The sequence below is a fragment of the Microtus oregoni genome, unplaced genomic scaffold (genome assembly GCF_018167655.1).
Source record: "Microtus oregoni isolate MIOR12 unplaced genomic scaffold, Mior012 000001F_ref0000356, whole genome shotgun sequence".
Lineage (NCBI taxonomy): Eukaryota > Metazoa > Chordata > Mammalia > Rodentia > Cricetidae > Microtus > Microtus oregoni.
In genome coordinates this window covers 92,470,488-92,497,955 of record NW_024543060.1, presented here as the reverse complement: position 1 = coordinate 92,497,955, position 27,468 = coordinate 92,470,488, and the positions used below count along the sequence as shown (strand labels likewise).

General features: G+C 50.4%; 2 protein-coding genes across 2 annotated transcripts in view; both read left to right on the top strand.

Moving 5' to 3' along the window:
* The window catches only part of Nuak1 (NUAK family kinase 1), a 65,818-nt gene extending 39,266 nt beyond the window's left edge, over positions 1–26,552 (top strand). The window contains exons 3-7 of the mRNA XM_041665265.1: positions 5,205–5,356; positions 7,049–7,114; positions 16,666–16,785; positions 18,893–19,025; positions 22,216–26,552. Of these exons, the coding sequence (XP_041521199.1) occupies positions 5,205–5,356; positions 7,049–7,114; positions 16,666–16,785; positions 18,893–19,025; positions 22,216–23,369 (1,625 nt within the window). The 3' untranslated portion in view covers positions 23,370–26,552. The remainder of the gene's footprint in view (positions 1–5,204; positions 5,357–7,048; positions 7,115–16,665; positions 16,786–18,892; positions 19,026–22,215) is intronic.
* On the top strand, positions 1,174–2,386 carry LOC121456807 (protein arginine N-methyltransferase 1-like). The gene has a single exon (XM_041665278.1). The coding sequence runs from the start codon at positions 1,195–1,197 to the stop codon at positions 2,254–2,256; it is 1,062 nt and encodes a 353-aa protein (XP_041521212.1). The 5' UTR covers positions 1,174–1,194; the 3' UTR covers positions 2,257–2,386.
* Positions 26,553–27,468: the final 916 nt, after the last annotated feature.

Below are 27,468 nucleotides of genomic sequence, written 5' to 3'. Positions count from 1 at the left end.
TCACTCTCCTGCTAAAAGGCCTAATGTATTTGGTTCAGAAATGGCCAGTGGTTGGTTAAACATCCCAGGGTCACCTGACTTCTCGGTGTTTCTCCCGGGCCAGCATGCTGTTTTTCTGTCACACACTTGCTCAAGCTGTACAAGTTATGTTATTAACCCTGGGGGCAGCAAAAGGGAATTGTTAGAAGCCGTGTGATTAATTAGCGCAGTTGTGAAAGCCAGGCAATCAGAAGTCGGAGGACATGGACTGTCAGAGTGAATGTCTGATAAAATCCAGGTTGAATATGAAGGAACAGCCGTTACTATAACAACCAGTCTGTTCCCCCCACCACACACACACCACCCCGAAATAGAAATAAACAAAAAAACAAGGAAAGTAATCCAGGTTGGTTTTTGGGAAGAAGCAAGACACGGGGAGAAGAGAGGGGAAGTGTCTGGGTAGTTGGTTCCAAAACAATAGGGATAGCATCTGATCAAAGCAAACCCCTCGTCCTTTGGCCTGTTGGGTTCCATGCGTCTTCTTCTCTAGGAACCTTTTCAGACTCATTCGGATTTACACCACTGGTCCTTCCCTCTGGTCCTCTAGATACTAAAAGCATGAGCCATCCAGTTTGGCTCATGGATTATTTGGTAGGCGCCGTCCATTTCCAAGTAGAACACTGCCCCTCGAAGGCAAAGGCCAGGCCTTGTCCTGTTTTAGCGGCTTTAACACATAGCAGAACGCTCAGACAGTGACTTCACAGGCTGATCAAGTGTGTCCAGAAACAGCCGTGAGATGGACAATATGAAGGAGAGACTGTGAGCACAGCGCCGGAAGAGTGGATGCATGGAGGGAGAGTCATAGTAAAACCATGTCCACCAACAGTGCATACGGATATGCATCAGACGACGTGTGGCGTGCAGGCATGCTCCCAGTTGGGCTGGAGAGACAGCTCAATAGTTAAATGCCTTTATTCTAAAACCCACAGAAGCCATCCCTTGGCTCCCAAGCTCCTGGCCCCTTGCACCGGTTTCGCGGGATCTTTGTGATCAGTCTGTGCTGAGTGCGTGGCGTGCAGTCACTGGTGAAGAGAGAGAAACATGTTGTGTGGGAAAGCGAGGTCACTGTCTGGCAGGAAGTGAGTTTTGAGCTGTCTCAAAAGTCCAGGATTGGAAGAAAGGGGGGGTCTCGGAGGCCCGAGGACTTGGGTGAAGATGGCGGCAGCCGAGGCCGCGAACTGCATCATGGAGGTTTCCTGTGGCCAAGCAGAAAGCAGTGAGAAGCCCAACGCTGAAGACATGACGTCCAAAGACTACTACTTTGACTCCTATGCCCACTTTGGCATCCATGAGGAGATGCTGAAGGATGAGGTGCGCACCCTCACATACCGCAACTCCATGTTTCACAATCGGCACCTCTTCAAAGACAAGGTTGTGCTGGACGTGGGCTCGGGCACCGGCATCCTCTGCATGTTTGCGGCCAAGGCAGGAGCCCGCAAGGTCATTGGGATCGAATGTTCAAGCATCTCTGATTATGCTGTGAAGATTGTCAAAGCCAACAAGTTAGACCACGTGGTGACCATCATCAAGGGCAAGGTGGAGGAGGTGGAGCTGCCTGTGGAGAAAGTGGACATCATCATCAGCGAGTGGATGGGCTACTGTCTCTTCTACGAGTCCATGCTCAACACCGTGCTGCATGCCCGTGATAAGTGGCTGGCACCTGATGGCCTCATCTTCCCAGACCGGGCCACCCTTTATGTGACGGCCATCGAGGACCGGCAGTACAAAGACTACAAGATCCACTGGTGGGAGAATGTATATGGTTTCGATATGTCCTGCATCAAAGACGTGGCCATCAAGGAGCCCTTGGTGGACGTGGTGGACCCGAAGCAGCTGGTCACTAATGCCTGCCTCATAAAGGAGGTGGACATTTATACAGTCAAGGTAGAGGACCTGACCTTCACCTCCCCCTTCTGCCTACAAGTGAAGAGGAATGACTACGTGCATGCCTTGGTGGCCTACTTCAACATCGAGTTCACCCGATGCCACAAGAGGACCGGCTTTTCTACCAGTCCTGAGTCCCCATACACACACTGGAAGCAGACTGTGTTCTACATGGAGGATTACCTAACAGTGAAGACTGGCGAGGAGATCTTTGGCACCATTGGCATGAGGCCCAACGCCAAAAACAATTGCGACTTGGACTTTACCATCGACCTGGACTTCAAGGGCCAGCTATGTGAGCTCTCTTGCTCCACTGACTACCGGATGCGCTGAGGTGGCGCCAGGCTGGCCTCCTACCGAAGGGGGCTTAGGGACTGGGCTTGGGGGATGGGAGGGTACATCGTGACTGTGTTTTTCATAACTTATGTTTTTATATGGTTGCGTTTACGCCAATAAATCATCAGCTGACAAAAAAAAAAAAAGTCCAGGATTCCCGAGGCTCCTCTGGCCTTCCTTTCTCCCTTTTCTGTTGTCTTGACAATGTTTACTCACCTGCTTGGCTGCCTGGGAGCTTCTCAGGACACTCCCTCAATATTTCATGCATAGTCCTCTTCTTGCTCCTTGTTCCCTGGGCCCTGCTAACACTTCTGTATGCTGATTTTCTCGTGTTGTTTTCCAGCAAGCCTGTCATCTCCCTCTCTTGACGTGGTAACATCTTTAATTATCCACACTGCCATCCCCATAGTAGGTGCTTTATGCTGCTTTGTTGCCTTATTGAAACCCAGGCTGGGCACCTCAGGGTCCTGGCACAATGCTGCAGGCTGACTCAAGCTGAGCTAAGTTTCTATTCAGGGCCTGCAGTTTCCTGGTAGGCCTGGCATGCCAAGAGCCGCCGTTTTCCTTACCATTTCGGAGCTACCACGCTTCTGGGTGAGAACTGTCTGGCCAAGAGACACAGGCTTTCATTTTTCAGAAAGGAAACCCTTCCCCACGGAGGGAAAATAAGCTTTGCTTTAGTGACTAATAACATAAACACAGACAAGATTTCTGGGCTTATAAATAACCAGTTGTAAGAGTGCCCAAGGGGAATGGTGCGTTTTGTAAGAAGAATGGTCACGAGTATTCCCCCCACCTCTCCCAGAGTGACCTTCGCTGTGGGTAAGGAGTCTCAGGTCTTGGGTGCAAGAGCTGGCCGTTCCTCAGTGCCAGTTCCCAAGACTTTACCCTTAGCTGTTGTGAGAACTGGGCTGTCCTGGATAAAAAAAAAAATAGCTGTTGCCCAAAAGATGGGCGAGAGGGTTCTTCAGGGGGGACAGAGACACAGTGCTGAGTCAGCTCTCCGATCCTGCCCCCCAAATTCTCTCAGTGTCGTTGCTTCATGAGAGTCAGGCAGAAGGACTGGTGTGTCTGGATGGTAGCAGAGGCCACGCTTGGAGCCTGCAGGCCGATTGCACCATCCTGTCCTGGCCCCGCTTGAGCTCTCTGTAGTCATGGTGATTGTTCTGAGCCTTGCTCTACCAGGTGTTCCCCTCTGTAAACTAAGACGTTTAAAGGGCCACACCCAAATGACGTCATTCACACAAAATGCCTCTTAGCACAGGGCTGGCACTCAATAGGCCTACGGTACTTGGCGTTGTAGTTAAGAAAGAACTCAAGAGCCTTCTGCAGCCTTCTTGACAGAGTCGTTATGCTCTCCAAATGCAGAATCCTCTTTGGCATTTAGCTCATCAAATGTGCTATTTGAGCCTTGACTGTAAACGTGGCCTGCATCCTATAGAGGCTGCAGATGGTGTCCCATAGCCCGGCCTAACCATGAGGGGAATCCCGTGGCCCTGCCGACTGCCTGTAACAACAAGGGGGTGGGCGGTCTCATTCAGATCCATCACACGCATCCCGTGTTTCCTGTACTTCCTCTGGATGTGAGTAGGACCACGGAGATGCCCTGGTTCACCTGCAGAACCTAAGATAAGAACCTGCTGTTCAAGGGCAGCCAAGCCCACGTCGGAGCTTTTTCCAAATGTTTCACCTGTTGAATCACCTTCCAGGGTCTGTGCTCCAGGAAGCACAGCCATACTGGTGTTCTGCCTCTCGGCCCTTTGGCAGTGGGGTGACAGAGAAGGGTTAGAAGCCAGTGAGGGTGGAATTGTGGTGGAGTGACAGAGGTGGAGGGACCCAATGTGTGTATTTTAGAGGCCATGCCATCGGGCCATGCCAGCAGGAGTTGCTTAGTGTACAATATGTCACACTGAGCTATGCTGAAGTATGCGGTTGAAAAGGGAGGGTTCAGTTCTGGGGTAGTTCTCTCTGTGGGAGATATGCCGCCTGTTCTTCAGATGACAGTCCCAACCTCCTTTAGGGATGCTCCTGAGTCTGAGATGTGAGGTTCTTGTGTATTTTATGTGTCAAAGCACTTAACTTTTTTCTTCCTTCTCCCTGCCTTTAAAAAAAAAAAAAAAAGGAAGCCTGCTGCTTCCTTCATCAGCTTGAAACACATACGTCGAGGCCACCTTCCCTTCTTTCCAGAATTTATGGTTAATGAAAAGTGAGTGCACTCCAGGCTGTAGTCCTGATAGGAGCCAAAGTGGCTGGGTCCAGAGAGGCCAGCAGACAGCGGGGCAGCCAGTGTTATCTGGCTGTACCCTTTCCTCTCCCTGCTTCCTACCTCCTTCCCCTTCATTTTATCAGAGAGGGTTGGCTGGATTGGAAGGAGCCAAAAAGGAACTGGCAGGGCGGGTGACCGTCTAGCAGCCGGTGACAAGGTTTGGAAGGACAGGGAACCAAGGCTTCAGGCAGGTTCCAGTTCAACTCAGTTGCTCATTGTGTGTGTGTGTGTGTGTGTGTGTGTGTGTGTGTTGGTGCCAGGTGCTGGGGGTCCAGTAATATTAAAATAAACAATAACAGCCAATGTTATTGAGTGCTGGGCAGCAAATACTTTACCTACAGAGCCGTCTCCACAGTCCCATTAATTCTCCTCTATCCTCTCCACGGAGGACCGAGCAGGGGTGGGAGGGGATTGGGGAGAAATGATCTTGTTAATGAGAGTGAGTTCTGCTGAAAAGACCCAGGTATGTTTCTCTCAACTGTACAAGGTTTGTCCAGGGACAGAGAGAAGCGACCCTTGTCCCAAGTCCTCCTAATGTTGAATGTACAGATTTGTGGCACCCCCCCAACCCCCATCTGGGTCAGTGACGTCTCCACGGGTCTCCCTTGCTCCCTCCCTGCAGTCCTGATTAATGCTGCTGGGTGACAGTGTTTGTGTGTTCACCTCCCCTTCCCCACAGTGTTTGAGAACAAAGATAAGATTGTGATCATCATGGAATACGCCAGCAAAGGAGAGCTGTACGATTACATCAGCGAGCGGAGACGCCTCAGCGAGAGGGAGACCAGACACTTCTTCAGGCAGATCGTGTCCGCGGTGCACTACTGCCACAAGGTATGGCGGGGCTCGCCCGCTTGCGCTGCAGACAGCCTGCGGACACCTCGCGACACGCTTAATACCGTAAAGGTCTCGTTAGTTCATTGCAACATGTGTGGAGAATTTACAGAATGGGGAGAGAAAAATCCCCCCTATTCAAATCCCGTGTGTGTGTATGTGTGTGTGTGTGCATGCATGCGCGCGCACGTGTGTGCAGGTGTGTTCATTTGTGCACGTGTGCATAGAGGTCAGAGGTCAATGTCAGGTGTCCTCCTCAGTTACTTCCCAGCTGAGTGTTAGAGACAGGGTCTCTCCCTTAGCGTGGAGCTTGCTGGTTTGGCTAGACTGACTTGCTAGTGAGCCCTCAGGATCTGCCTGTCGTCTCCCCCAACCGTTGGTTGACCTCTGTGGACACGAGAGACACTCGTGATCAGACGTATCCTCAAGTGACACTGGAAAGCACCACAGGCTGTACTTCCGTTATCCGAAGCGTGTGAATGTGCGGATTGTGTCTGAATGGGACTTTCTTAGACTCATTCCATCTTCTTATGTCAGCCAGGAATGTGGCCGTGTGAACCAGACTTCTCTGGGTATTTCATTAAAGAGAACCAGCATCCCTGTTCTCTGTGTCTCTTCTCCAGGAGACTTGTTTTTTCAATCACCTCCTCAGAGCTCAGATTAGCAAAAACAGTAGCAGGAATGCATGCTGGCTCTCCGCAGTCAGGGATTGTGGAGGTATTAGAAGCTGACACACACACACACACACACACACACACACACACACACACACACCACAGAGAACTGACAGTAGCCATGCCCGTCAGTTTGCTCAACAAGGCAGCCTCCTCTGAGGAAGCCATTGGTTGGGAGCCCATTCTGCAGCGCATCCATACAGCCCCAGGCATTTCTTCCAGTCCACTGCTCTCTCTGCCGCCCACCCCTGGGAGACTTAAGCAGACCAAGCATGGCTGCTGGGCAGAGCCCCGCCCTCAGCCCTTTGGTGTCCTCTTCCCTTTAGACTGGCTGGCTGCTCCAAAGTTCAGCTCCCAGACTGGTCAGAGCTCGCCTGAATGAAAAGGGTACATGGTATCACAGTCCCCAGTGGCTCTGGTCTCTTTGGCGGGCAACCACCTCTTCCCTTTCATCAGTCCCGCGTCCTGCAGAGTGGCGAGAGGGACTTCCAAGTCTTTCCGGCTGGCTGCTTCGGAAGTATTCCAGACAGAGCTTGGGAGACTGGGTCAGGCCTTTGTCCAGCATGAGGGATGCAGGCAGGCAGGCAGGCAGACAGACAGACAGACAGACATGCAGGCAGGCTGTCCCTGGAGCCCTATGCTCCGTGTCCCCAGCTGAGATGTCTGCTGCTCCCCCTGGATCCCATCTCAGACCGGGTCTGCATTGCCTGGGATTATATTGCTTTCGTACAGCGGAATTACATTCCCAAAAAGCATCCCCCCGCTGGTTTACAGGCTCTGAGGGAGAATGGATTCCAGTCATTTTTCCTTTAACCACACAGCAAGTGAGTAATGCGCTCCTGTCGCTGGGCGCTGTCTGGGGAGCGTCCTGACGGCGGGAGCAGGCCTGAAGGATGGAGGTGGAGACCACCAGGGAGGGTCTGTCAGATTGTCCCCTCTGCCCCGCCTCCCCCTAGTTCTCCTGCCGTACGTCATCTCACCCACTCCTGTTCACCTCTCTCCTGTTTTCTTATTGCAGAATGGTGTGGTCCACCGGGACCTGAAGCTGGAGAATATACTGCTGGATGATAACTGCAATATTAAGGTAAAGCTCAGACAAGGCCTGGCTGTGGCGGGTAGGTGTGGCTTCCCCTAGGCCTGAATCTCAGGCAGCCACTCCCTCTGCTGGCAGGCAGGTTCTGGGAAAGACTCCCAGCAATTAGCTCATTCAAAGGATTTAATTCAGCCAGCAGGCATTAAGGAATCTACTACCTACCAGACTCTCTTTTCCCTGCTAGGACAGCAAGGGACACAGTCCCTGCCAGCAGGAAGTGCACAATCTGGACTTCTTATCATAAGAGTGACATACATATTTCCTATGTAGTTCGGTGACATACGTATTTCCTATGTAGTTCAGTGACATACATATTTCCTATGTAGTTCGGTGACATACGTATTTCCTATGTAGTTCAGTAACATATGTATTTCCTATGTAGTTCAGTAACATACGTATTTCTTGTATATTTCAGCGACATATGCATTTCCTATGTATGCATGTGTGTATGTGTGTATGTATGTATTTAAGTTCCCATTTACTTAAGATTCTCATAAGTCCCTCTTTCAGACAGCTTATGAGATGGGCAGTTTTTATTTTATAACTCACATACACATTGGGAAACTGAGGCACAGACAGGTTAGAAAACATGTCCAGATAACAGTGGTTGGTGTATAAAGGTTGACAGCCCAGTTCCTTATCCCTATGCAGCTATGATATGACAAAAGGGCCCTTCCTCCCTCCACTCCCCAAGTGCTGAGGGTCAGGGCTAAGGTACAGGCAAACAGCTCACACCCGCTTTAGCAGCCTTTCCCGGCTCACGTCTCTGTGACTTCCCACCCCTCATCTTTCTCTCACTTATGAGCCAACTATGGGACTGAGAGCTGGGTACAATGGTGGTAGTATTTATTCAGAAAGAGTGACTTGAGGTCTGGAGAGATGCCCCCACATTAAGAACACTTGCTCTTCTAGAGAACCTGAGTTCAGTTCATAGCACCCACATTGGGCTGCTCCCAAGCACCTGTAATCCCAGCTCCAGAGGATCATACTCCCTCTTCCGGCTTCTGTGGACAAGTGCACTCACATGTACATAGGTCTGCATACCAGACATGTGTGCATATACATAATTAGAAATCAGTCTTCAGAAAAGAAAGGGGAAGCCGGGCGGTGGTGGCACACATCTTTAATCCCAGCACTCGGGAAGCAGAGGCAGGCAGATCTCTGTGAGTTCAAGGCCAGCCTGGTCTGCAGAGCGAGTGCCAAGACAGGCTCCAAAGCTACACAGAGAAACCCTGTTCCATGAAAAAAAAAGGGGGGGGGAGGATGGGTGGTGGAGTTCACTTTTTTTCTGGCTGCCACTGGAGCTGGAGAAAGCTCTCCAGGGTTGAAGAGCCTCCTGGGGAGCAGTCTGGATGTCCTGCAAAATAAGCAAACATCATTTCAAAATAAACGGAGCTCGCTGTATGGGTTTCATTATGAAATGGCCTCAGCACTCCCGGCCCTGCAGGAGCCCCCTCCAGTTGGACACTTGTGACGTGAATGGCTCGGCCCTGGTCACTAGAAAAGGCGTAGGGACAATCTTACATCTTCCTCTTCTGTTGTTGCTGCTGCTGTCTTGTTGATGGCCGTGTGATGGGACCATATCCTTGCTTTGGAGTTTGGACTCTGTTTGTAGAACATGACAGTCAACCGTCAGCCACCAGGGTTCTTTGACAGTCCTTGAAGGACACATCCCCATGACCTCCCCGCTCAACAGAATAGTTGGCTTCAGTCACATATTTCTGTGCTGTCCATAGAGTCTGATGAAAACAATTGGTTGAAGTCTTTCTCCCTAGGAACAGGAAGTGAAATCTCAAGGTCTCCCTTTTCCTTTCTAGCAAGTTTTTGGATTGTTCTAGAAGGAACACTAACTATCAAGTTAAACAATTATGGGTTGAGGCTATATTTCGGTGGTGGAGCACTTGTTGATCATGTATGAAGCCCTGGTTCAGACCCCAGTATTGAAACAGGGGGACAGCTTATGGGCTGTGGGGCTTCCTAGCTCCTTGACAATGGGAAACCACAGAACCCAGTTTCTACAGTCACAAAATAGGTGGTAGTAACAGCTGCAGCCTTGCTCCGGGGGCCTTTCCAAGGTATTCTCTCTTTATGCTAAGATTTGTTTATCTGTTTTTGTTTTTCGAGACAGGGTTTCTCTGTAGCTTTGGAGCCTGTCCTGTAAATAGCTCTTGTAGACCAGGCTGGCCTCGAACTCACAGAGATATCCATCTGCCTCCCAAGTGCTGGGATTAAAGGTGTGTGCCACCACTGTTGAAATCACTGTGTACAAATGAGTCTGTGCTCTGGAATTGGAAAGCCTAGGTTTATTCTGCGGCTTCGCTTCTTACTGATGGCAGGATTTTGGGTAAATTTCTCACCCATTGATCTTAGTTTCCCCTGTGAAGTAGGGAGGCTAGCTCTGTCTCTAGGGTTGATTTGTTCGTTATCTCCAGTGAGTGTTCCTTAGCGTTTCTGCGGGCCAATTGTAGGCATTGGTAACAAATGTGAAGATTGTATCTAAAAATATAGGCAAATAAGACAGCACTTTTAACTCTGTCCATCCCAAGAGCTTCTTAAATGACTGGTCCCCGGAGGAAGTATGGTAAGGAAAGCCAGCTGGTGGGACAAGTGGCTCCAGGGGAGTGGTGGCTGGGCCCTGCTGCCCGATTGGAGCCTTGCCTTCTATGGGGTTTGTACCATCCATTGATCTCAGTGAGTTTCTGCCCAGATTCTTCTTGCCACCTGTCGCCCAGAGCCCTCGGAACTAAATGTAGTCTTTACAAGGTCTGGAATGTGAGCCTCTCGCCTGGGGATTGGGTTCTGTAGTTCAGTGTGACCTCTTGGTCCCGTGGTGTAGTCCCAGAAGTGATAAGCGCATAGCTTCCTGTGGAGTCATCTAATTCCCTAATAGAGGAGAAGAATGGCTAGAATTCAGAAAGGAATTGTATAGGGGACAGAGGGGCAGCAGCCTGGAAGAAATTCCCTTTGCAAACGCCACGCCAAGTCGCACACACAGTACTTTACAAAATTCAAGTTTGGTCCTGTATGTCTCTTTGCCCTTTTCCTAATAGGAATCTCTGCTCGGCGCCTGGCATTTCCCAAGCTGGGAACATACACGCATGCGCGCATGCACACACATGCACGAGCGCACGCACGCAGGCACGCTCTCGAACCCCGCCCAACAAAGAAAATCTTTCCGTTTAAAAATCCATTATTTACTGTTTTCTCCCTTGTTTCCAAGAATTCCACAAAGACCTGTTATTCTACTTGAAAAAAAAAACATGTTGGGGGTTGTTTTCCGACCCAGAACGTCTAAGGCATGGTGCCTGAGATCGAACCATGAATCAGGAGTTTGTTGTGTCTTTGTTCTCCCAGAGCGTCCCGTGGTGCCTGGCATATGTTGTCATTTAGAACAGTTTGATTTGGGGGGCACAGGAGTTAGGGTTGGAACTCACATGTCTGACTGCCAGGCAAACCCTTTTCATCATCTCACACCCACTTCCAAGGGTTCTTAAGAATGTGTTTCAGCTGGTGTTGATCTGTCTTCCGGCTGTACAGGGCCCCGTTCTTCCTGACTCAGCGCTTTGCAGCCGCGTGTTTAGAAAGGACACTTGCTGACAGAAGCAGTCAGACACATGGCCACAAGCTGGCCTCTGTGCGAATAAGGGGGCCATCGCTGCCTGGGCCTAGGGGGGCATGGGTACAAACGTGCTACCAACCAACCCACCAGATGTGAGCAGCAAGGTCTTCATAAGAGTGTGTGTGTGTGGGGGGGGGGGGGGGCGTTGTCACATTGTCGGCCCATGTCTCCTGTGTTTAAGGAAGCAGGGTAGCAGCCCAGGAAACCCCTAAAGAGGCTTCTGGTTTAAACTTGTTAGATGTTGCTGTGATTTTGGTGTGATTGGTGTGAGTTGTGTGGCCCGCTCCTCTTCCCTTTGCCTGAGGACAATTCACAGAGAGCACATCTGGCTTGGGAAATTATTTATCTGACCACAGCAAGAGGGTGCGGTTTCTAAAAATACTCCCGCAGCCCAGCGGCAGAAGGAATGAGCGCGATGCAGTCTTTCGGATCGCATTCCTTTCTCCGTAGAAGCACGGCCGAAAATAGCACCCAGCCTAGCATTAATTTGCAATTAATAAAAACAGGCCAGATTCACATCCCACTCTCTGGGAGAATGGAATGCCGACAATTCCCATCGAAGGCTCCGGTAAAAGTGCCTCCCCGGAAGAGGGCCAGGCGCCTGCCCGGGTCAGCTGACCTCCTCCGAGAGGGCTGGGAATCTGCTGAGCTCAGGGTAGAGGAGCGGAGGGGAGATGATCCGCTGCCCCCTGTGACAACGAAAGCTTGGCTGCTGGGGCTCAGGAAAGAAACTTTGATTGGCAGGGACAAGATGAGATAGGAGTCTTGGCAGCTTAGCAAGATGAGGCTGGGGATGGTGGACCTCGGCTTTGGTTAGACAAGTGTGAGAACTACGTATTGTTGCATTAACTAGTTTGTTCACTCGTGTGTGCACACATGTATGCGTGCTGCATGTTTGTACCGCGGTGTCCCTCCGCGGCCTGCAGTCATTCATTTGTTCCTTCGGGAACTGAATATCTGCTATAGGCAATATTTCTTTGTTCATAAGATACTTACCAAGTCTCCGATACTTTATCTTTAGTCCTGTGCTGGGTGTTGGGGGATTTAATGCTGAGTCAGATAGCCAGGTTTCTTTTGTCTCGGAGCTCAGAGTGTGGCAGTCTTCACTGGTAGTGATAATGAGTCAACAGATGTTAAGAAGGCAAAGAAGATAAGTCGGTTCCCCGAGAGGACTGGGGATTTCAGTTGGGGCGGAGAGCAATAAACAGAGGAATGCGGGGTGCAGAGGTCCAGCGAGGGAAATCAGGTCAGGGTGTGGACGGAGCCTGGTGGTTCTGTTCAGAGAGGTTGTCCGGGAAGGCTCCTTTACATAGCTCTTGGACTCCTCAAATCTGTGGAGCCTTGTCTGACTTCCTGACCTTGGAACATATTGTTCCCTCTGTCCGGGATGCCCTTTCCACTCCTCTTTGTCTGTCTGTTCTTTAGGGGGTCTTCCTCCAGAAAGTTCTTATCCCTTGGCAGGCCAGATGCTTCCATGCCATCTGGACATGCTAAACAGGAAGAGGTGTGTCTGTCTAGCCAGATGGAGCAGAGGGCTTTGTGGAGGACGTGGTGACAGGTCTCAGTTCTGAAGACTGGGGAGAAGGGTCTGATGGATGGAGCTTGCAGAGAAAAGGGAACTTCACTGAGCTGCTGGAGGCCAGAGACCTGGGACAGGTCTTGTGAAAACCCTCTCTGGGGTGGAACTGCCTGCCTCATTTTGATGGACAGGGAGGTTCCTATAGCTAATCAGGAATGAGACTACAAACCATTGCTCACCCCACCCCAGGTTCTACTCTTTCCTGTCAACCCCAAGATTTGCCCTCTGAAGGAAGGTCACCCAAGGGTCCTTTCATTTCCTCTTATGTAGAGCGCTGTTGACTTGCAGATAGCTGTCCCCGGGAGACGATCTTCAAGTGCCAGTGACAAGGCTGATGGCGTCACTGTAGGCAGAGCAGCCATACAGGACACTAGAGATGACATTGGCTGGGCATTAGGATCCTTTGTAGTGCGACCCTTGCCACACCCTCTGTTAAGAGTTTCCCAGATTGCTCCTGGTTGGGCATTTCTGGTCTCAAGACCACATGAGCGTAAATCTTCTGAAGACGAAAACCAGTCCACTCCCTCCTGCTCATTGTTCCTTGCAACTGCACAGGACAGTGGCTGTCCTGGGTAAAGTCACAGTAATTAACCCTGAGGCCGGAAAGGAGCGATGGACTGTGTCTTCCTGCGTGGAATTACTATCCTCCTGGAGTCAAGGGAAGTCCATTTCCTGTGAACAATAACTCCCCTTGACACGGAGTTTAATGGTCAGGATGGCTCTGGGTAAACTCCTCAGGCAAGCCCCTTGCCTCAGTTTCTTCATCTGCCAAGAGGAAATAACCATGAGACCTTTCTCTGAGGGCTGTTCTGAGAGTTGACTGCGGAGGTTTGTGTCAGGCTCCTAGACAGTGCCTGGCTCTCAGCGATGCTCCTATTTCTTCCCCACTGACTGCCATTTTCTCAGCTCTGGTTACAGCTACTGCAGATCCGTGTCCTAGCAGAGACAGCTGAGACTCAGAGAGGAGGAAGTGTCAAAACTCCATTACTGAAAGCCTGCTATGTGGTAGACCTGGGGTTTGCACTTGCCACGTGTCTGCTAATTTGCTTTCTCAACAGCCCTTCCTGGTAGACCATGGTGTGAGCATCTGTCACATTTTACAGATAAAGAGTCCCAGGCTCAGAGGGGATCTTGTTACAATGTAGCTTTCTACTTTCTATTCAGCAGGCCCCCGGGGAAGGACCCGGAAGGACCCGGGAGTCTGCTTTCTAAGATGCTGTGAGGTGATGCTGATGATGCTGGGGCAAGGACCAGGGAGGAGTAGCTAGACTGACTGGCGTGCCTCAGGACTGGAAAGGGACAGAGCTGGGCTTGGAACTAGAGTACACCAGCTTCTTCCCATCCTGTGATGTGGCCTCCCACACTGGACCGGCCTCTCTCATACATGGGTGGAAATCTTATCTCGTGCTCTGAGTCAGTCATTGGGTCCTAGGGCTTTCTATTATGAGTCGGCGTCCAGCTGTTAATGGAGATGGCTGTAACTTACAGTCTCCAGTCCTTTTGTTAACAACTCTATAGGCAAGGGTTCTGAGTCCACTTTTCAGATAGACAAACTGAGTGACATGGTGGTACTTAACCAATGATTACCTAGTAAGGACAGGGTCAAAGTTCAGCCCCTATTCCTGTGACTCCTAAGCCTCTGATCTTTGAGTGCAGGGCACTTCCTCCAAGACACTGCAAGGGACTGGCAGACATTCCTAAGGAGCCTAGTCTAGAGCTTCCTTTCTTAGCACTTAAAAACCAACCAGCTGCTGCCTCCTCTCCCATCAAGTGAGCTTGTCATTCACAGTGACCTTGGGGTTCATTCTATTTTGATGGTGGCAAAATATGCGTAATGTAACTTAAAACCTACTGTACTTGAGTGTTCAGCACAGAGGCAGGAAGCACCCCAGCACCCAGCTGAGGACCACAGCCCTCCCCTGCACCTGCACCTCCCTCCACACCCATTGCATCCTGGCTCCTTGCTTCTCTTTCCCCTAGCCTCCCTCCCCCCCCCCCCCCCCCCCCCCCCCCCCGGCAATCACTACCGTTCTCCTTTCTGTTTCGATGAATTTATCTACTCTAGGGACCGGGTATAAATAGAATCAGACAATGAGTATCTTTCTGTGCCTGGCTTATTTCAAACCTCTCTTGTTTGCAGGGTTCATCTGCGTTGAAGTGGGGTTAATCCCGCCGCCACGTGAATGATCCCCCCCTAATTTATCTCTTTGACTCCGGTTTTCACTTAGCTAGGGCACACCTCTAGAGGGGATGGATAGTCACAAAGGCAGTGCAAATTAAACTCCAGAGCTTTACCTTCTCTGAAGCCTTTCAGAGTGGAAGCCGAGCTGCAGAAGGTAGGATGAGATCAAAGGGTGGTTCTGATCCGGGAGGGGACAAGGCAACAGTTTAGCACCAGCAACAACAACAGAACTCCCCCCCACACACACACATACCCTCACACACAAACAGAGAGGCCTCTTTCTCCAAAGCTGAACAGTTTGCCAGCAAGAGTGCTGGGTGGGGCTGCAGAGTCTGTCCTCTAAGATGCTGGGAAGTGATGCTGGCTCAAGGATCAGCTAGGAGTAGAGCCGGCCTGATTGGCATGCCTCTGTTAGTTACAGGAGGTAAGAGGTGAAGCTAATGGGTGGAAATGTCCTTTTACAGAGTTGGGTAGCCCAAGAGACCCTGTGTGTCTTGTTCCTTGTGATCCTCAGCCAATCTTCTTAGGACTCTGAACCTTCAGCAACTTCATTTCCTGCCATCCAGGCCTTCTCTAAACATGGGGATCAGTTCTACAATGTGATGGGCTTTTGCGTGGCCGTGTTATGTTTAACCCTCGGTTTTTCTTGCACCCTCGTGCATTTTGCTTTTTTTCTTAGGTCGCCGGTATTTGTATTTAGTTTGAGTTTCTTTGTAGAGTGGTATTTATTTAGAAAGGAGGCCTTAAATAATGGCCGTTGATGGGAAATGCGTACCACGGCCCAAAGAAGAGCTTAAGGAGTGGAGAGAATAGAAACCAAAAGCAGTGTTACATTGTTGTTTGATGTTGGCCGCTGCCCCAGCTGCAAGCCCACAGCCGGTTGGTTGGTTCTCTCTGGTGAATGTGCAGATGCTTCAATAGACCCAGTGGCTCACCACCTTCCTGATGCACGTCAAAGAAGAGAAGGACTTCTTCATTTTGTGGTTCAGAGTAATTCACTCGTGCGACTGCTCACCTCCTTGACCGTCTCCTTCTTTCTTATTGACGGTCCCTGGTGTTACGGTAAATGCTGTCTCACATGTCCTGACATCAGTCACCTATCAGGACTTAAAGACAAATGTGCCATTCCTGCTCTATACACTTGATATATGCTTTATGCCCTTTAATTGTCATGACACCCTAGGGGCAGGAAAGATCCTTACCCCCGTTTTACAGATAGGGGAATTGAGGCTTCTGAGTGCATTCACACCTGGTGGTGTCTTCCTACTTAGCAATTGTGGCTTTAAATCCTAGCGCTGAGTGGCTCAGGGTCTGGGAATGCTGCGTGTGTGTTGATTAATACCGTTTTTCCGTACAAGGGCCAAGAACACGGGCTAATCTAGATTTCTATTAATCTTGTGTCCACGGCAATGACAGTTTTACAGGGAGGCTGATAAGCGCCAGTCTGCAAGGATGGGAGTGGGCCCGAAATGTAAACACACTTCCGCCAGAGTGCCTGCGTGGCATGCAGAGTCACCCAGCCCGTGTGAAAGCCCCTGTGGTGGGCGATTGTGTGCACGCGCAATGGGTGTTCTCACGCGCGCGTGTTTGAAAGACCCAGCGTGCCCCAGACAGCATTGGCACTGTGTTGTGGCTGAGCAGAGCTGTAGTTTTAGGCAGAGGGAAGCTGAAGCCCCAGGGCTCCTTGGAATCTTCGCAGGAGCTGAAGCTGGTTCATTCTTCTGATTGACAGGACACACTCTGTAGAGCTTCCCACCAACTTCCTGCAAGCCAGTCAGGGGCCTTGATAAGCAAGTGGAATTCGGAGCAATGAAGTGCAATCCGAGCCCCAAGGATGCCTTTTCTAAGGGTGTCTGTGTGCAGCTGCTTTGAATGACATTCCATTCATCCAAGGATGACTTTTTTTTTTTTTTTAAACAAAAATAGGCTTTTTTTGAGGGGCTTCATTCAAAAAAGCTTCTGTGGCATTCAGCCCCAGAAGTTCCCCGGGCATGTGGCTCATCCAGCACATTGCTAACACGCAATTGGAAATCAGGCTGGGAATAGTGGAGCACAGGAGGCGTTCGACTCACAAGGCTGGCTGAGACTGAGGTTCCAGTCAGTTTGCAGATGCTAGCAACGTCACTCATGCAGATCTCCGTGGGTCTTGCTTCTCTTTGCAGATCGCTGACTTTGGGCTTTCGAACCTGTACCAGAAGGACAAGTACTTGCAGACATTTTGTGGAAGCCCGCTCTATGCATCTCCTGAGATTGTCAACGGGAGGCCTTACCGAGGGCCGGAGGTGAGCAGCCTGTGGGGGAAGGGTTGGGGGAGTTGGAAGGAGAGGGAGGCAAGAACAAGATCTCTGAAAGTTTTTAAAACCCCCAACTATGTATCTCCTGAGATTGTCAACAGGAGGCCTTGCCGAGGGCCAGAGGTGAGCAGGCTGCAGAACTTGCGTGAAAGCCTTAGAGAAGCCTACAAGAGCAGATAAAGATGCCGGTTCCACCGTAGGCAGCTGCTAAGGATTGCTTTGATTTTTTTTTTTTTTTTTAGATTTTTCTCTTTTTAGAAATAATTGAGATCAAGTTGGTAAAGGGCACATTATGCACACTGTGACACACACACATGCACACACACACACACTTGCTTTTTGTCAAGTTATAATTATTTTGTGACACCTTCCAGCTTCATTATTAACATATGATTTGTAATAACCACATAAAATCTTGCTTTGTGCATATATTATTATATATTTAATAATTTGCCTGGCTTTAGACACTTGATTTTTCCCCAGTGTATCAAAATAAATAGAACCAAGAAAACTCTCATCAGGTATATACCTCTTTTGCCCATATTTAATAGTATGTGTTTGAAGAAATACATTTTAGTGGCATCTTCTCTTTTGTGAGAAATGTATTTTATAACATGCCTTAGAAGGGCTCTCATGGTCACTGTAAGATATGCGTCTGTCCTAGCTTGCGCTCTATTGCTGCAATTACACACGGCAGTGAAAGCAGCTTGGGGGAGGAAAGGGTTCCTTTCATCTTACAGCAGACAGTCTATCATGAAGGGAAGTCAGGGCAGGAACCCGGAGGCAAGAACCGAAGCAAAGACCGGAAGAACACTGCTTACCAGACTGTTCCTCGTGCCTTACTAGCCCGCAGCCTTGTTTAACCCAGGGCCACCTTCCCAGGGTTGGCACTGTCCCCAGTGGACGGGCCCTCCCACACCTATGTTTAACCAAGAAAAATGCCCACAGACTGGTCTATATCAATTTGATGGAGGCCTTTGTCTTAGTTGAGGTTCCCTCTTCCCAGGTGAACCCCAGATTGTGTCAAACTGACAGAGACCATCAGTTAGTAGGATGGTGAGCCTCTCCTTGCGGAGGTTCACCCATCCCAACCCTTAAATAGCAGCTGCTTGGTGTGTAGAAATGTTTTCTTCCAAATATTTATCCCTCTGAGAGTGTTTTGGTGGCAGGGCTGGGATAAAAGGCAGGCTGCCAAGAATCACTAACGAAGTAAAGAGAAGGTCTTCAAAAAACAAAATCTCAGGGACAAGCATAGGGTTCAGAGTGGCCTGTGAATTTCTTGTCAGATGCTTCTTTGGTCATTGCTGGGCGGGGTCTGAGGTTGCGAGCGGGCACTCGGGTCTGGTCGGCAAACATACTTTATTTGACCACATTCATCTCCCTTAAGAAAAAAATGAACCAACATTTAGTAGCTGAGAGATTCCACAGAAAAGCCGTATTTCTGACTTCTCTGTAGAAACCAAACACGGTGGCAGTTCTGAGCCTACATTTGTGCACGGTAGTATAAGCCAGGAAGAAACTGCCTGCCCACTACAGTTTGTCTCTGTCCCCAGCTCTCTACATCTACACCCTAAGTTCTTTTTTGCTTTGTTTTTGTGTTCATTGCCTTTCTGGCTCTGGTAGGATTTGGAACCCTTGAGCCCTCTAAGGAGGTAAAGTGAGGAACTGATTTGTTTGTTTGTTCAAGCAGGGTTTCTCTGTAGCTTTGGAGCCTGTCCTGGCAGTAGCTCTTGTAGACAGGTTGGCCTGGCAGGTTGGCCTCGAACTCACAGAGATCAGCCTGCCTCTGCCTCCCGAGTGCTGGGATTAAAGGCGTGCGCCACCACTATCCGGTTTCTCTTTTCATTTTTCACATTGAGCTGGAAGCAGCCTAGTCTCTACCTGCCTCATGGAATCATGAGAACCAGGCAGTTTCCTACTTCAGAGTGCTCTGAAGCAGAGTGGGCTTGCTTGTTCATTGCTGGGCTGTGGTGGTAACCTGCCTTCCAGGTGCTAAATCCAGCTCCTGGGGGTGGTGCTATGGGTTCATACACAGCAGTGCCAATGCACTGGGGTCTGCATCCTAGCTCCTATGTGTCCTGTCTCTCTGCTCCAGGTGGACAGCTGGGCCTTGGGCGTCTTGCTTTACACTCTCATTTATGGGACGATGCCCTTCGATGGCTTCGATCACAAAAACCTCATTCGACAGATCAGCAGCGGAGAATACCGGGAGCCCACACAACCCTCAGGTGTGTGTCCTGTGGAGGTCGGGGCTGGAGGGGAGAGCGCTTGGTTCATCCGCCCCAGCTCACGGAGACATCGCCTGCTATTCCCCATTCTTCTTTCCTAACAGTACCTATCTGTTTAAACGACCACCATCGGCTCTTATCAGTCCTTTGGGCAGGGTGGTAAGCTTCGAGCCTCACTGTGGTCTCCTTTGTAGCGACTTCCCGTTATCTGGGAGTCAGGGTTGCCACTGGGACTGCACGTCTGTCTTAGTTTGGGTTTTTTATTGCTGTGGAGAGACACCACGACCACGGCAACTCCTCCAAAGAAAACATTTAATTGGAGTGGCTTGCTTACAGTTTCAGAGGTTCAGTCCATTTGGATCATGAAGGGGAGCATGGCAGTGTGCAGGCAGACATGGTGCTGGAGCTGAGAGTGCTCCATCTTGCAGGCAACAGGAAGTTGACTGACTGTCGCACTGAGGGAAGCTCCAGAAGAGGCCTCAAAGCCTGCCCCACAGTGACACACTTCTTCCAACAAGGCCACACCTCCTCATAGTGCCACTCTATTTGGGGGCCATTTTCTTTCAAAGCACCACAGTGTCCCTTACCTCTGTGCCTGTCTGTGTGGCTCTGACTCTTGAGGTGCCTCCCTGTGACTGGTCATTCCAGAGCCGAGCCTGGATCTCTTACTTAGCAGCTGACCAGGGGCTCCGATGAGGAAGAAGGTGTCAGCTATTCCTGTAAACTGTGCTCAGCGACTGGGCTCTGTTCCCCCTGGGATTTTTTTTTCTTGGTCAGAGCAACCAAGGTCAAAAGTTCCACCTCGTCATGGGAGAGCACCAGGTGTGTGCAGGAGTGTGGACAGATGGCCGGCACAGAATGTGCTTAATATTTGTGTACATTCCATTTAATGGACACGCAGTTGTGTTTTTTAACGATTCATAGTGGTTTCATAAAATTGTTACAAACCCAGAATGAGTGACTATTGAACCGTTCCTCGTTTCTAGGGGTCTCACAGGCTTAGCTTTGAGCCCTTGAGCCTGATACATAGTTTTGTCTTTATCAATATGTAACATTTCCGGTTTGTTTACATTGAAGAGCACTTCATTTAATGGGCATTTTTGATCTATTAACCTTGAATTCAGTGGCCAATGGAACTTTTCCCCGTGTCTGAATGTTTATCTACTGCACGTTTTCTCCTGAAGACCCTTCACGGTCTTCTTGCACCTGAGGACAACAGACAGAACGTCTGTGTGGTGTTGGGGGCGGCATTTTGGATGGCAGACTTCTAGCAGGGAGAACAGAAACCTGACAATCTATCATGAAGCAAATGGAGAAAGGGCTGCTCACTCAGCCTGAGAGCAGCCACCAGAGCACCAGACACGCCTGCTTCAGAGTCCTGAGACTCCACCACGCTGTGGACACGGGGCCTGCAGAAGAGTGGGGATTGACTTGGAGATTGCAAAGAAATTTAGGTAAATTTGCCAGCATAGAAAGATGAGGACTACCATGGGTGGGTAGGTAGGTAGATAGATGATAGACAGACAGATAGACAGATAGATGATAGAGACGATAGATAGATGATAGACAGATGGACAAATAGATGGATGATAGATAGATGATATAGAGATGATAGATAAATGAATGGATAGATTATGGACAGATAGATGGATGTTATAGATAGATGATAGAGAGATGATAGATGGATAGATAGATGGACAGATAGATGGATGATATTGATATATGATAGATGAATGGATAGATGATAGACAGATGGACAGGCAGAACGACAGACATGACTTGTGACTTCTGTGGTCTTTTACTCACTAACTGGTACCAGTAAACTTCCTGGCACCTTGTAAGAGTTCGGGAAATTCTCACCAAGTGATTGATGACCCTGTCCCTTCTCAGGAGTGTCGATCACTCTGTCCCCATTGCTAGGCTCTGCCAGTCTCTTCTCAGCCTTCACACATGGCTGAGGGGAGGAGCCAGCCTCCCAGGGTATAACTCGGTGCCAGGTGAGGTGCAGGGCACAGCTTGATCCTGAAAGTCAGTTTACCAGCTGTGAGATTGGCTCCTGTGGCTTCCTCAGCATCCTTGGAAGCCTTTGCCCCTTTATCTCTGGCAGGAGAATTTACGAAGGGACCCCCCCCCCCCCTTTTTTAAAGAAAGGCCCTGGCCACCTGGGTAGCAGATAAAGATCAGCTCTGGGTTTGGTGGATACCAATAGGGCTTATGTCAGACACAGGAGGTTGAGCTCACTGGGTGTGGCTCTCAGATCCTGGCTGAGACCTGGGGAGTGGAGCCAGCCGTGGGTAAAGCTGTTCTCTCTGCCCAGGTGTGTCAGGTAAGAGCCACGCCTGGCACAGGTGAGCGGTTCTCCATCCTCTGCCTCCAGCACCTTTTCCAGGTGGCTGAGGACTGTGTGTTCACAAGTACCTACCCTCTGGAAGGCTTCTGGTGAGCACCTGTGTTTTGTTCGGGTAGGAAAAGAGACTGACCAAAGAGGCAGTGAGATTGAGTTAGAATTCTTTCCCAATTACCTGGCCTGTGGTCCTCGATGCCAATCTGGGATGACAGAGAGGTTAGCAGTTCCAGGATGTTATTTATGTGCGGAAGAGCGGATCGTGGCTGCGGGGAGAGCACAGGTGATAACCGCTTGCCTTGTGGGTGTGGAAATGCTTGCGTTTGAGCCTAAGAACCTACCTCAAAACACCAGACGGGTAATGCACCATTAAGACCAGGCTGCTTCTGGGTTATAAACGATGGATTCCTGGGGTTTGCTGGGCCAGTCAGCCAGGCCTTCTCAGGGAGGTCTAGGCCAGCAGAAGGACTGTCTTAAAAGAAAAAGGTTGCTGGTCCTGAGGCCTTCACACGGATTATATACCAACACACACATGTGTGCTTCCACACATGAAGATTATATACCAACACACACATGTGCACTTCCACACATGAAGTTGCACCACAGAAAGAAATGGAAAGCAAGGGGTCAGGATGGGACCACTCTGTGGCTCGTGGTCCGGAGCCTTGGGTAGGGTTTTGTTGTATAGTCTAAAGGCTTTTCCTCCTGCTTCAGCAAGAGGCCAGAATGCTCCAAATGGATTTTTCCCCCCTGCAGTGTGCATGTCTCTGTAACCATTCATGGAAAAAGTCACCCCGCCAAAAGCTCCCAAGGATAGCCTGATTCTTTTTGTCTTTCACCCCTTAGATGCTCGAGGACTCATTCGGTGGATGCTGATGGTGAACCCTGACCGCCGGGCCACCATTGAGGACATCGCCAACCACTGGTGGGTGAACTGGGGCTACAAGAGCAGTGTCTGTGACTGTGATGCCCTTCCTGACTCCGAGTCTCCGCTCTTAGCACGGATTATAGATTGGCACCATCGTTCCACCGGGCTGCAGGCTGAGGCTGAAGCCAAGATGAAGGGTCTGGCCAAACCCGGAGCCTCTGAGGTGGTCCTGGAGCGGCAACGGTCGCTGAAGAAGTCTAAGAAAGAAAATGACTTTCCCCCGGCTGGCCAGGACTCGGTACCTGAAAGTCCATCCAAGCTGAGTTCCAAGAGGCCCAAGGGCATTCTGAAGAAGAGGAGCAACAGTGAACACCGCTCCCACAGTACTGGCTTCATTGAAGGCCTTGTGGGCCCTACCTTACCGTCCCCTTTCAAGATGGAGCAAGATTTGTGCCGGACCGGCATTCCCCTCCCCAGTTCCCCCGAGGCAGATATGTCAGGGAAGCTCAGCCTCAAACAGTCAGCCACGATGCCCAAGAAAGGTATCTTGAAAAAGACCCAGCAGAGAGAATCTGGTTACTATTCATCCCCGGAACGCAGCGAGTCTTTCGAGCTGCTGGACGGTAATGACGTCATCACCGGCAGCGGCCTCTCTTCTCCTCCCCCAGAGGCAGCCCGGGGAACCTCCCACAGCCTATCCTGCCGGAGGAAGGGCATCTTGAAACACAGCAGCAGGTACTCGGACGGTGCCGCAGACCCTGTCCTCGCCAGCCCCGAAATGCCCACACTGGAATCCTTGTCCGCGCCCGGCGTCCCCCCGGATGGTGTCTCTCGGAGTTACAGTCGCCCGTCCAGTGTCATCAGCGATGACAGTGTCCTGTCCAGCGACTCCTTTGACTTGTTAGACCTCCAGGAGAACCGTCCAGCCCGCCAGCGCATCCGCAGCTGCGTCTCTGCAGAAGACTTCCTCCAGCTTCAGGACTTCGAGACGCCGCACAACCGGCCCCGGCCCCAGTACCTGAAGCGGTACCGGAACCGACAGGCAGACAGTAGCTTCTCCCTCCTCGCTGATATGGACGACGTGACCCAGGTGTATAAGAAAGCGCTGGAGATCTGCAGCAAGCTCAACTAGCCCTGGGGGGGGGGGGGGGGGCGCAGAGGATGGGATGGAACGGGTGGGTGGGTCTAAGGGAGGAGGGCAACAGAACTCAGCTTCTGGCTGGTTACCTCTTTGCTGGCTGTGGCAATGGACTGGAAAAGGACTGCTATCTGGTAAGACCTGGCCCGGCCAGTGTTCAGTCTTGAGTCAGCACCTAAAAGGGATGGAAATGGTTCTTTATCATTTCTGCTGCCAGTCAGAGTGTGGGTCCTAACTGGCATTCCCCTGTGGCATCTCACATAGGATTGGCTTTCCAGAGAAGGCGATGTTGGCCAGCACGAAGTGGGAGGGGGCATTATGGGGACGGAGGTGTCTCACTAGAAGTCACCTAGGCCTTTCTGGAGGAGGAACAGGAAGACTGAGACCATCTGCTTAGGATGGATACATTAGCAAGCTTGGTCTGACTTCCTGGGGGCAAGCGAGATTGCAGCACCATTGGCTTGAGTTGGTGATCAGTTGGTGTCTGTTCTGGGTGCTGATTTGAGCAGCCTAGGCATAACACAGGGTGATGTGATCGAGTACCAGTAACTGCGGTGGGATGGGGAATCGCTGTAACAGCGTGCCCACCAGAACTAAGCCCTGGGAGTTAGCGAACAACACCCTGTCACCCTGTGGTGCCTGCTGACTCCTTCACGGCCCAGCATGGCATTTGTTAATTGGCTCCTGGACCTTGAGTGGAAGCCGGAGGGACTTGCTTAGAGAGCAAATGCTTCAAACTCTTCTAGGGACATAGTCTGTGATCAGTTTTTGACTTCCCAGGATCTACCTGGTTTGTTCCTTAACATCACCTGAAGGTGGGCAAGGAGAAATTGGGTGGTGTGAGAGCCCAGGGCATTGTGTATGACAGGAAAAAGAGCTGCTGTGGTCTTTGCACCGTTCGCTGGAAGGTGAGGCACGCTAGCAAGGGGCGACTTATCTCTTTCCTAAATGTCTCAGTATTAACTGGAATCCGGCCTCTTGGCTTCTCACCTGCACGAATGCTTTAATTGGCTGTGATGCTGTCCGGGGCCTCCAGAGGATTCTCAGCTCAGCTGCTGGCCCCATCCATCCACAGGTGTGGAGCGCTAATGGTAGATGAGCTGCTAGTGTAGGGACCTAGGGTGTAGGTGGGCGTGTGGATGCGGAAAGTGCGGTTTGGTCGAAGGTTCTTGTCTCCTCCAACCTAAGTGTTCTGTCTCGTGGCTTTGGTCTTCCTGTACGTTCCTTCCATCCCTGGAAGGGGAGGTTGAAAGAGAAGAGTGTTGGGTGGGGGGGACAACAAAATTAGGGACATTTCTTCAGGAGTCCACCAGATGGCTCTGGGGGAGGCTCTCATAAAAGAGGTGCGGCAGGATGTTTAAAAATGTTCCAGCTGATTATCTTAATCTCCCGGCGCTCAGATTACAGGTGATGTTAGCCCCACAGCGGGCATCCCGTGGATACTGGGGTTGAAATGATCTTTTGGGACTGACCTCACTGGCTTGGACAGATTAGAATCCTTACTCTAAGGTGGTTGCCTCCTGATAGCCTCTCAGAGGGGGCTGGGAGAGGACGCATCTTGGGAAGTCTTAGGAAAAACACGGAACATGTCACAGCACTGAGAACAGTTGTCAGGAAGATGCTGCCCCGTGTTTCCAGATACGGTCCTGTATCTCTGTGTGCCACCCACGCCAGCGTTGAGGCTCGTGTCTTCCTTTAGGTTGAGCTGAGCATTGTGGGAAGCTGCTTGGATTCTTTTCTTTCAGTACCAACTCCCTCTCAAGCTCTGGGACAGGCTAAACGAGAGAAAAATCTATAGGTAGAGAGTTGGGTTTGGGGGTGCATAGAGGGCAGCATGCAACCTCTGGTCCCCCATCTCCTTGCCTTCTTTTGTGAATAGCCCCTGCTTCTACAACTCTGGCCACCGAGCATGCTGCTAGTCTCAGGTGTACCAGCCATTACCGGTTGGGGGATGTGCCTGTTTCGGATTTCCCATCATTCTGGTGACTCCATTGGTGAATCTACCTTCTCTCTTCCCAGTCACCAGTAAGCTTTCTTTTGCCAGCACACTCTAAGACAAAGGAAAAACAAGTGTCCCCCACCAATACAGAGGCTGCGGTAAGCCCTCGGTTCCAGGGCAGACACTCTTGAGTCAAGCCCAGGGCTGTGCTTAGATCTGGTGGTCTCGGACCCCTGCAGTGGTGGAGAGCTGCTTCCTACGTTTGGAGGTCAGAGAGGTGGGTAGGTGGTTTCCAAGGCCAGGCTTGGTTCTGACGTCTAACGGTTGGCTGTCCGTCCCTGCAAGGGAAAGAGTTAGAATAGAGATGAGCCCTAAAAAGCAGCTTCCCAATTAAGACCCCTTACCTACAAGCCAATCCCCAGCCAAAGGTGTGCTGGGTTCATTTCCCTGGAGTCACTGGGGAGAGACGGGAGACTGCCAGCCCTCCCAGTCCTGATCCTTGCTTTGCTTCTGGGGCCCTTTCATCCTCTTTGTTTACACATCTGCCAAAGGGGTGGACTTTTGTACTTCGTTTTACAGGTAAATTTCAAGGCACAATCAGTTTTTAGGAAAATGCTTCAAGACCCCAGGCAACCTGACAATGCTAAATTCTTTCTGAATTTGGTCTCTGTTACTGGGCGCACCTTATCAAAGGGGCGCCCTGCAGGGTGAAATTCAGGCGTGTTTTGCCCAGGCCTGCTGTCTTGAGTCCAAATGTGAATGACGGACTGACTGCTTGCTGCCAAACTGGAAATGTTCTGTGGGGATTTACTGGCATGGTATCATTCCTAGGAAGAAGAAGAAAAAAAGAAAAAGAGAAAAAAAAAAGGAATGGGAAGGAGAGGGAGAAAACTTGACTGCACATTTTTTTTTAAATCCATGTTGTGACTTTTATTTAATTTCTATATTTTTTGGTAATAAAACGTTGACTTTAATTTGAATTTGTCTTTTCTTATTTATTGGTCTAAAAGGCATTTCAAAGGTATTATAATAATATATTGGTGTAATTTAATTGGTGCAGCATGCTTTACGGCTCCAGTCAAAATTGGTTTTCACTTTTCTGACTGGTCTGAGAACGGCCGACAGGGAAAGTAAAAGCTGGCTAATGACCCAAAGTGTTCATTTTTCATTGGAAACTGATTTTTTGTCGTTTTTGTTTGTGTTTATTTTTTAAATTAAATAAATTGCAATGAACTGTAGCAGGGCCTTGTTGTGCTGGTTTTTCTTCCTTACTCGAGAGGCACAAGTGGGTACGGGTGCCAGAAGCCCACCCATGCTGGGCTAAGCCTCCGGGGGCATGGCCTTCGCTGCATTGGAACTAAGGCCTGCAAGGGACCTGAAGTAACAGTAATCGTGCTTCTGTCTCTGTGTGTGTGAGAGAGTTCTGTGTCTCTGTGAGTGTGTGTGTGTGGGGGGCAGAGGACAACTTCAGCTTGCTGTTCCTCAAACACTGTCTCTCTTTCCATGTTGGAGCAGGGACTCTCGCCAGCCTGGGGACTGTCACATAGCCATAGCTGACCGGACAGTGAGTCTCAGGGCTCTGCCCTTCACAGCTGTGTTGATCTGTGTTCGTCACCAGAAAAGTGACTTTGCAGAGAAATGGCCGGCGCACCCTTTTCTGATGCCACTGGGAGGAGTTTAGGTGTCGCGCACGATGCCCAACTGCGCTCTCTGCGCTACCATACAGTTTGTGAGCCTCGGGCAAGGGGCTGGAGATTGAAACGCTGGTAAAGAAGCCCCTTATTCAATAGCACCACGGAGGCTTATCTACCCAACACGGTCAGGTAGGCCAACAGGTGAAAACCTCATCCCCTGATCCTCAAGGCCAAGGCAACACGCGCGCTCGTGAAGCAGAGCTGGTAAACAACTTTGACACAGCTTTCAGTAACTCAAATCAGAAGGAAAGCAAAGATCTCTAGCAGGGAAGAGCAGCTGGAAGCCAGGACTCCACATAGTCCCAACAAGGTGTGGCTGTCACCTTTACGTAAAGTCTCCTCCCTGATCATGCAGCCCCTCTTGCTAGGGTCCACAAACCTCCAAGATCTCAGCGGTAGTTGCTGGGAGACTGGTAACTGCTTCTTCCATCTAGGATAAAGGTGTCACGAAGGGCTACCA

Coding starts and splice junctions, on each gene's coding strand:
- LOC121456807 (XM_041665278.1), top strand. CDS start 1,195: ATGGCGGCAGCCGAGGCCGCGAACTGCATCATGGAGGTTTCCTGTGGC.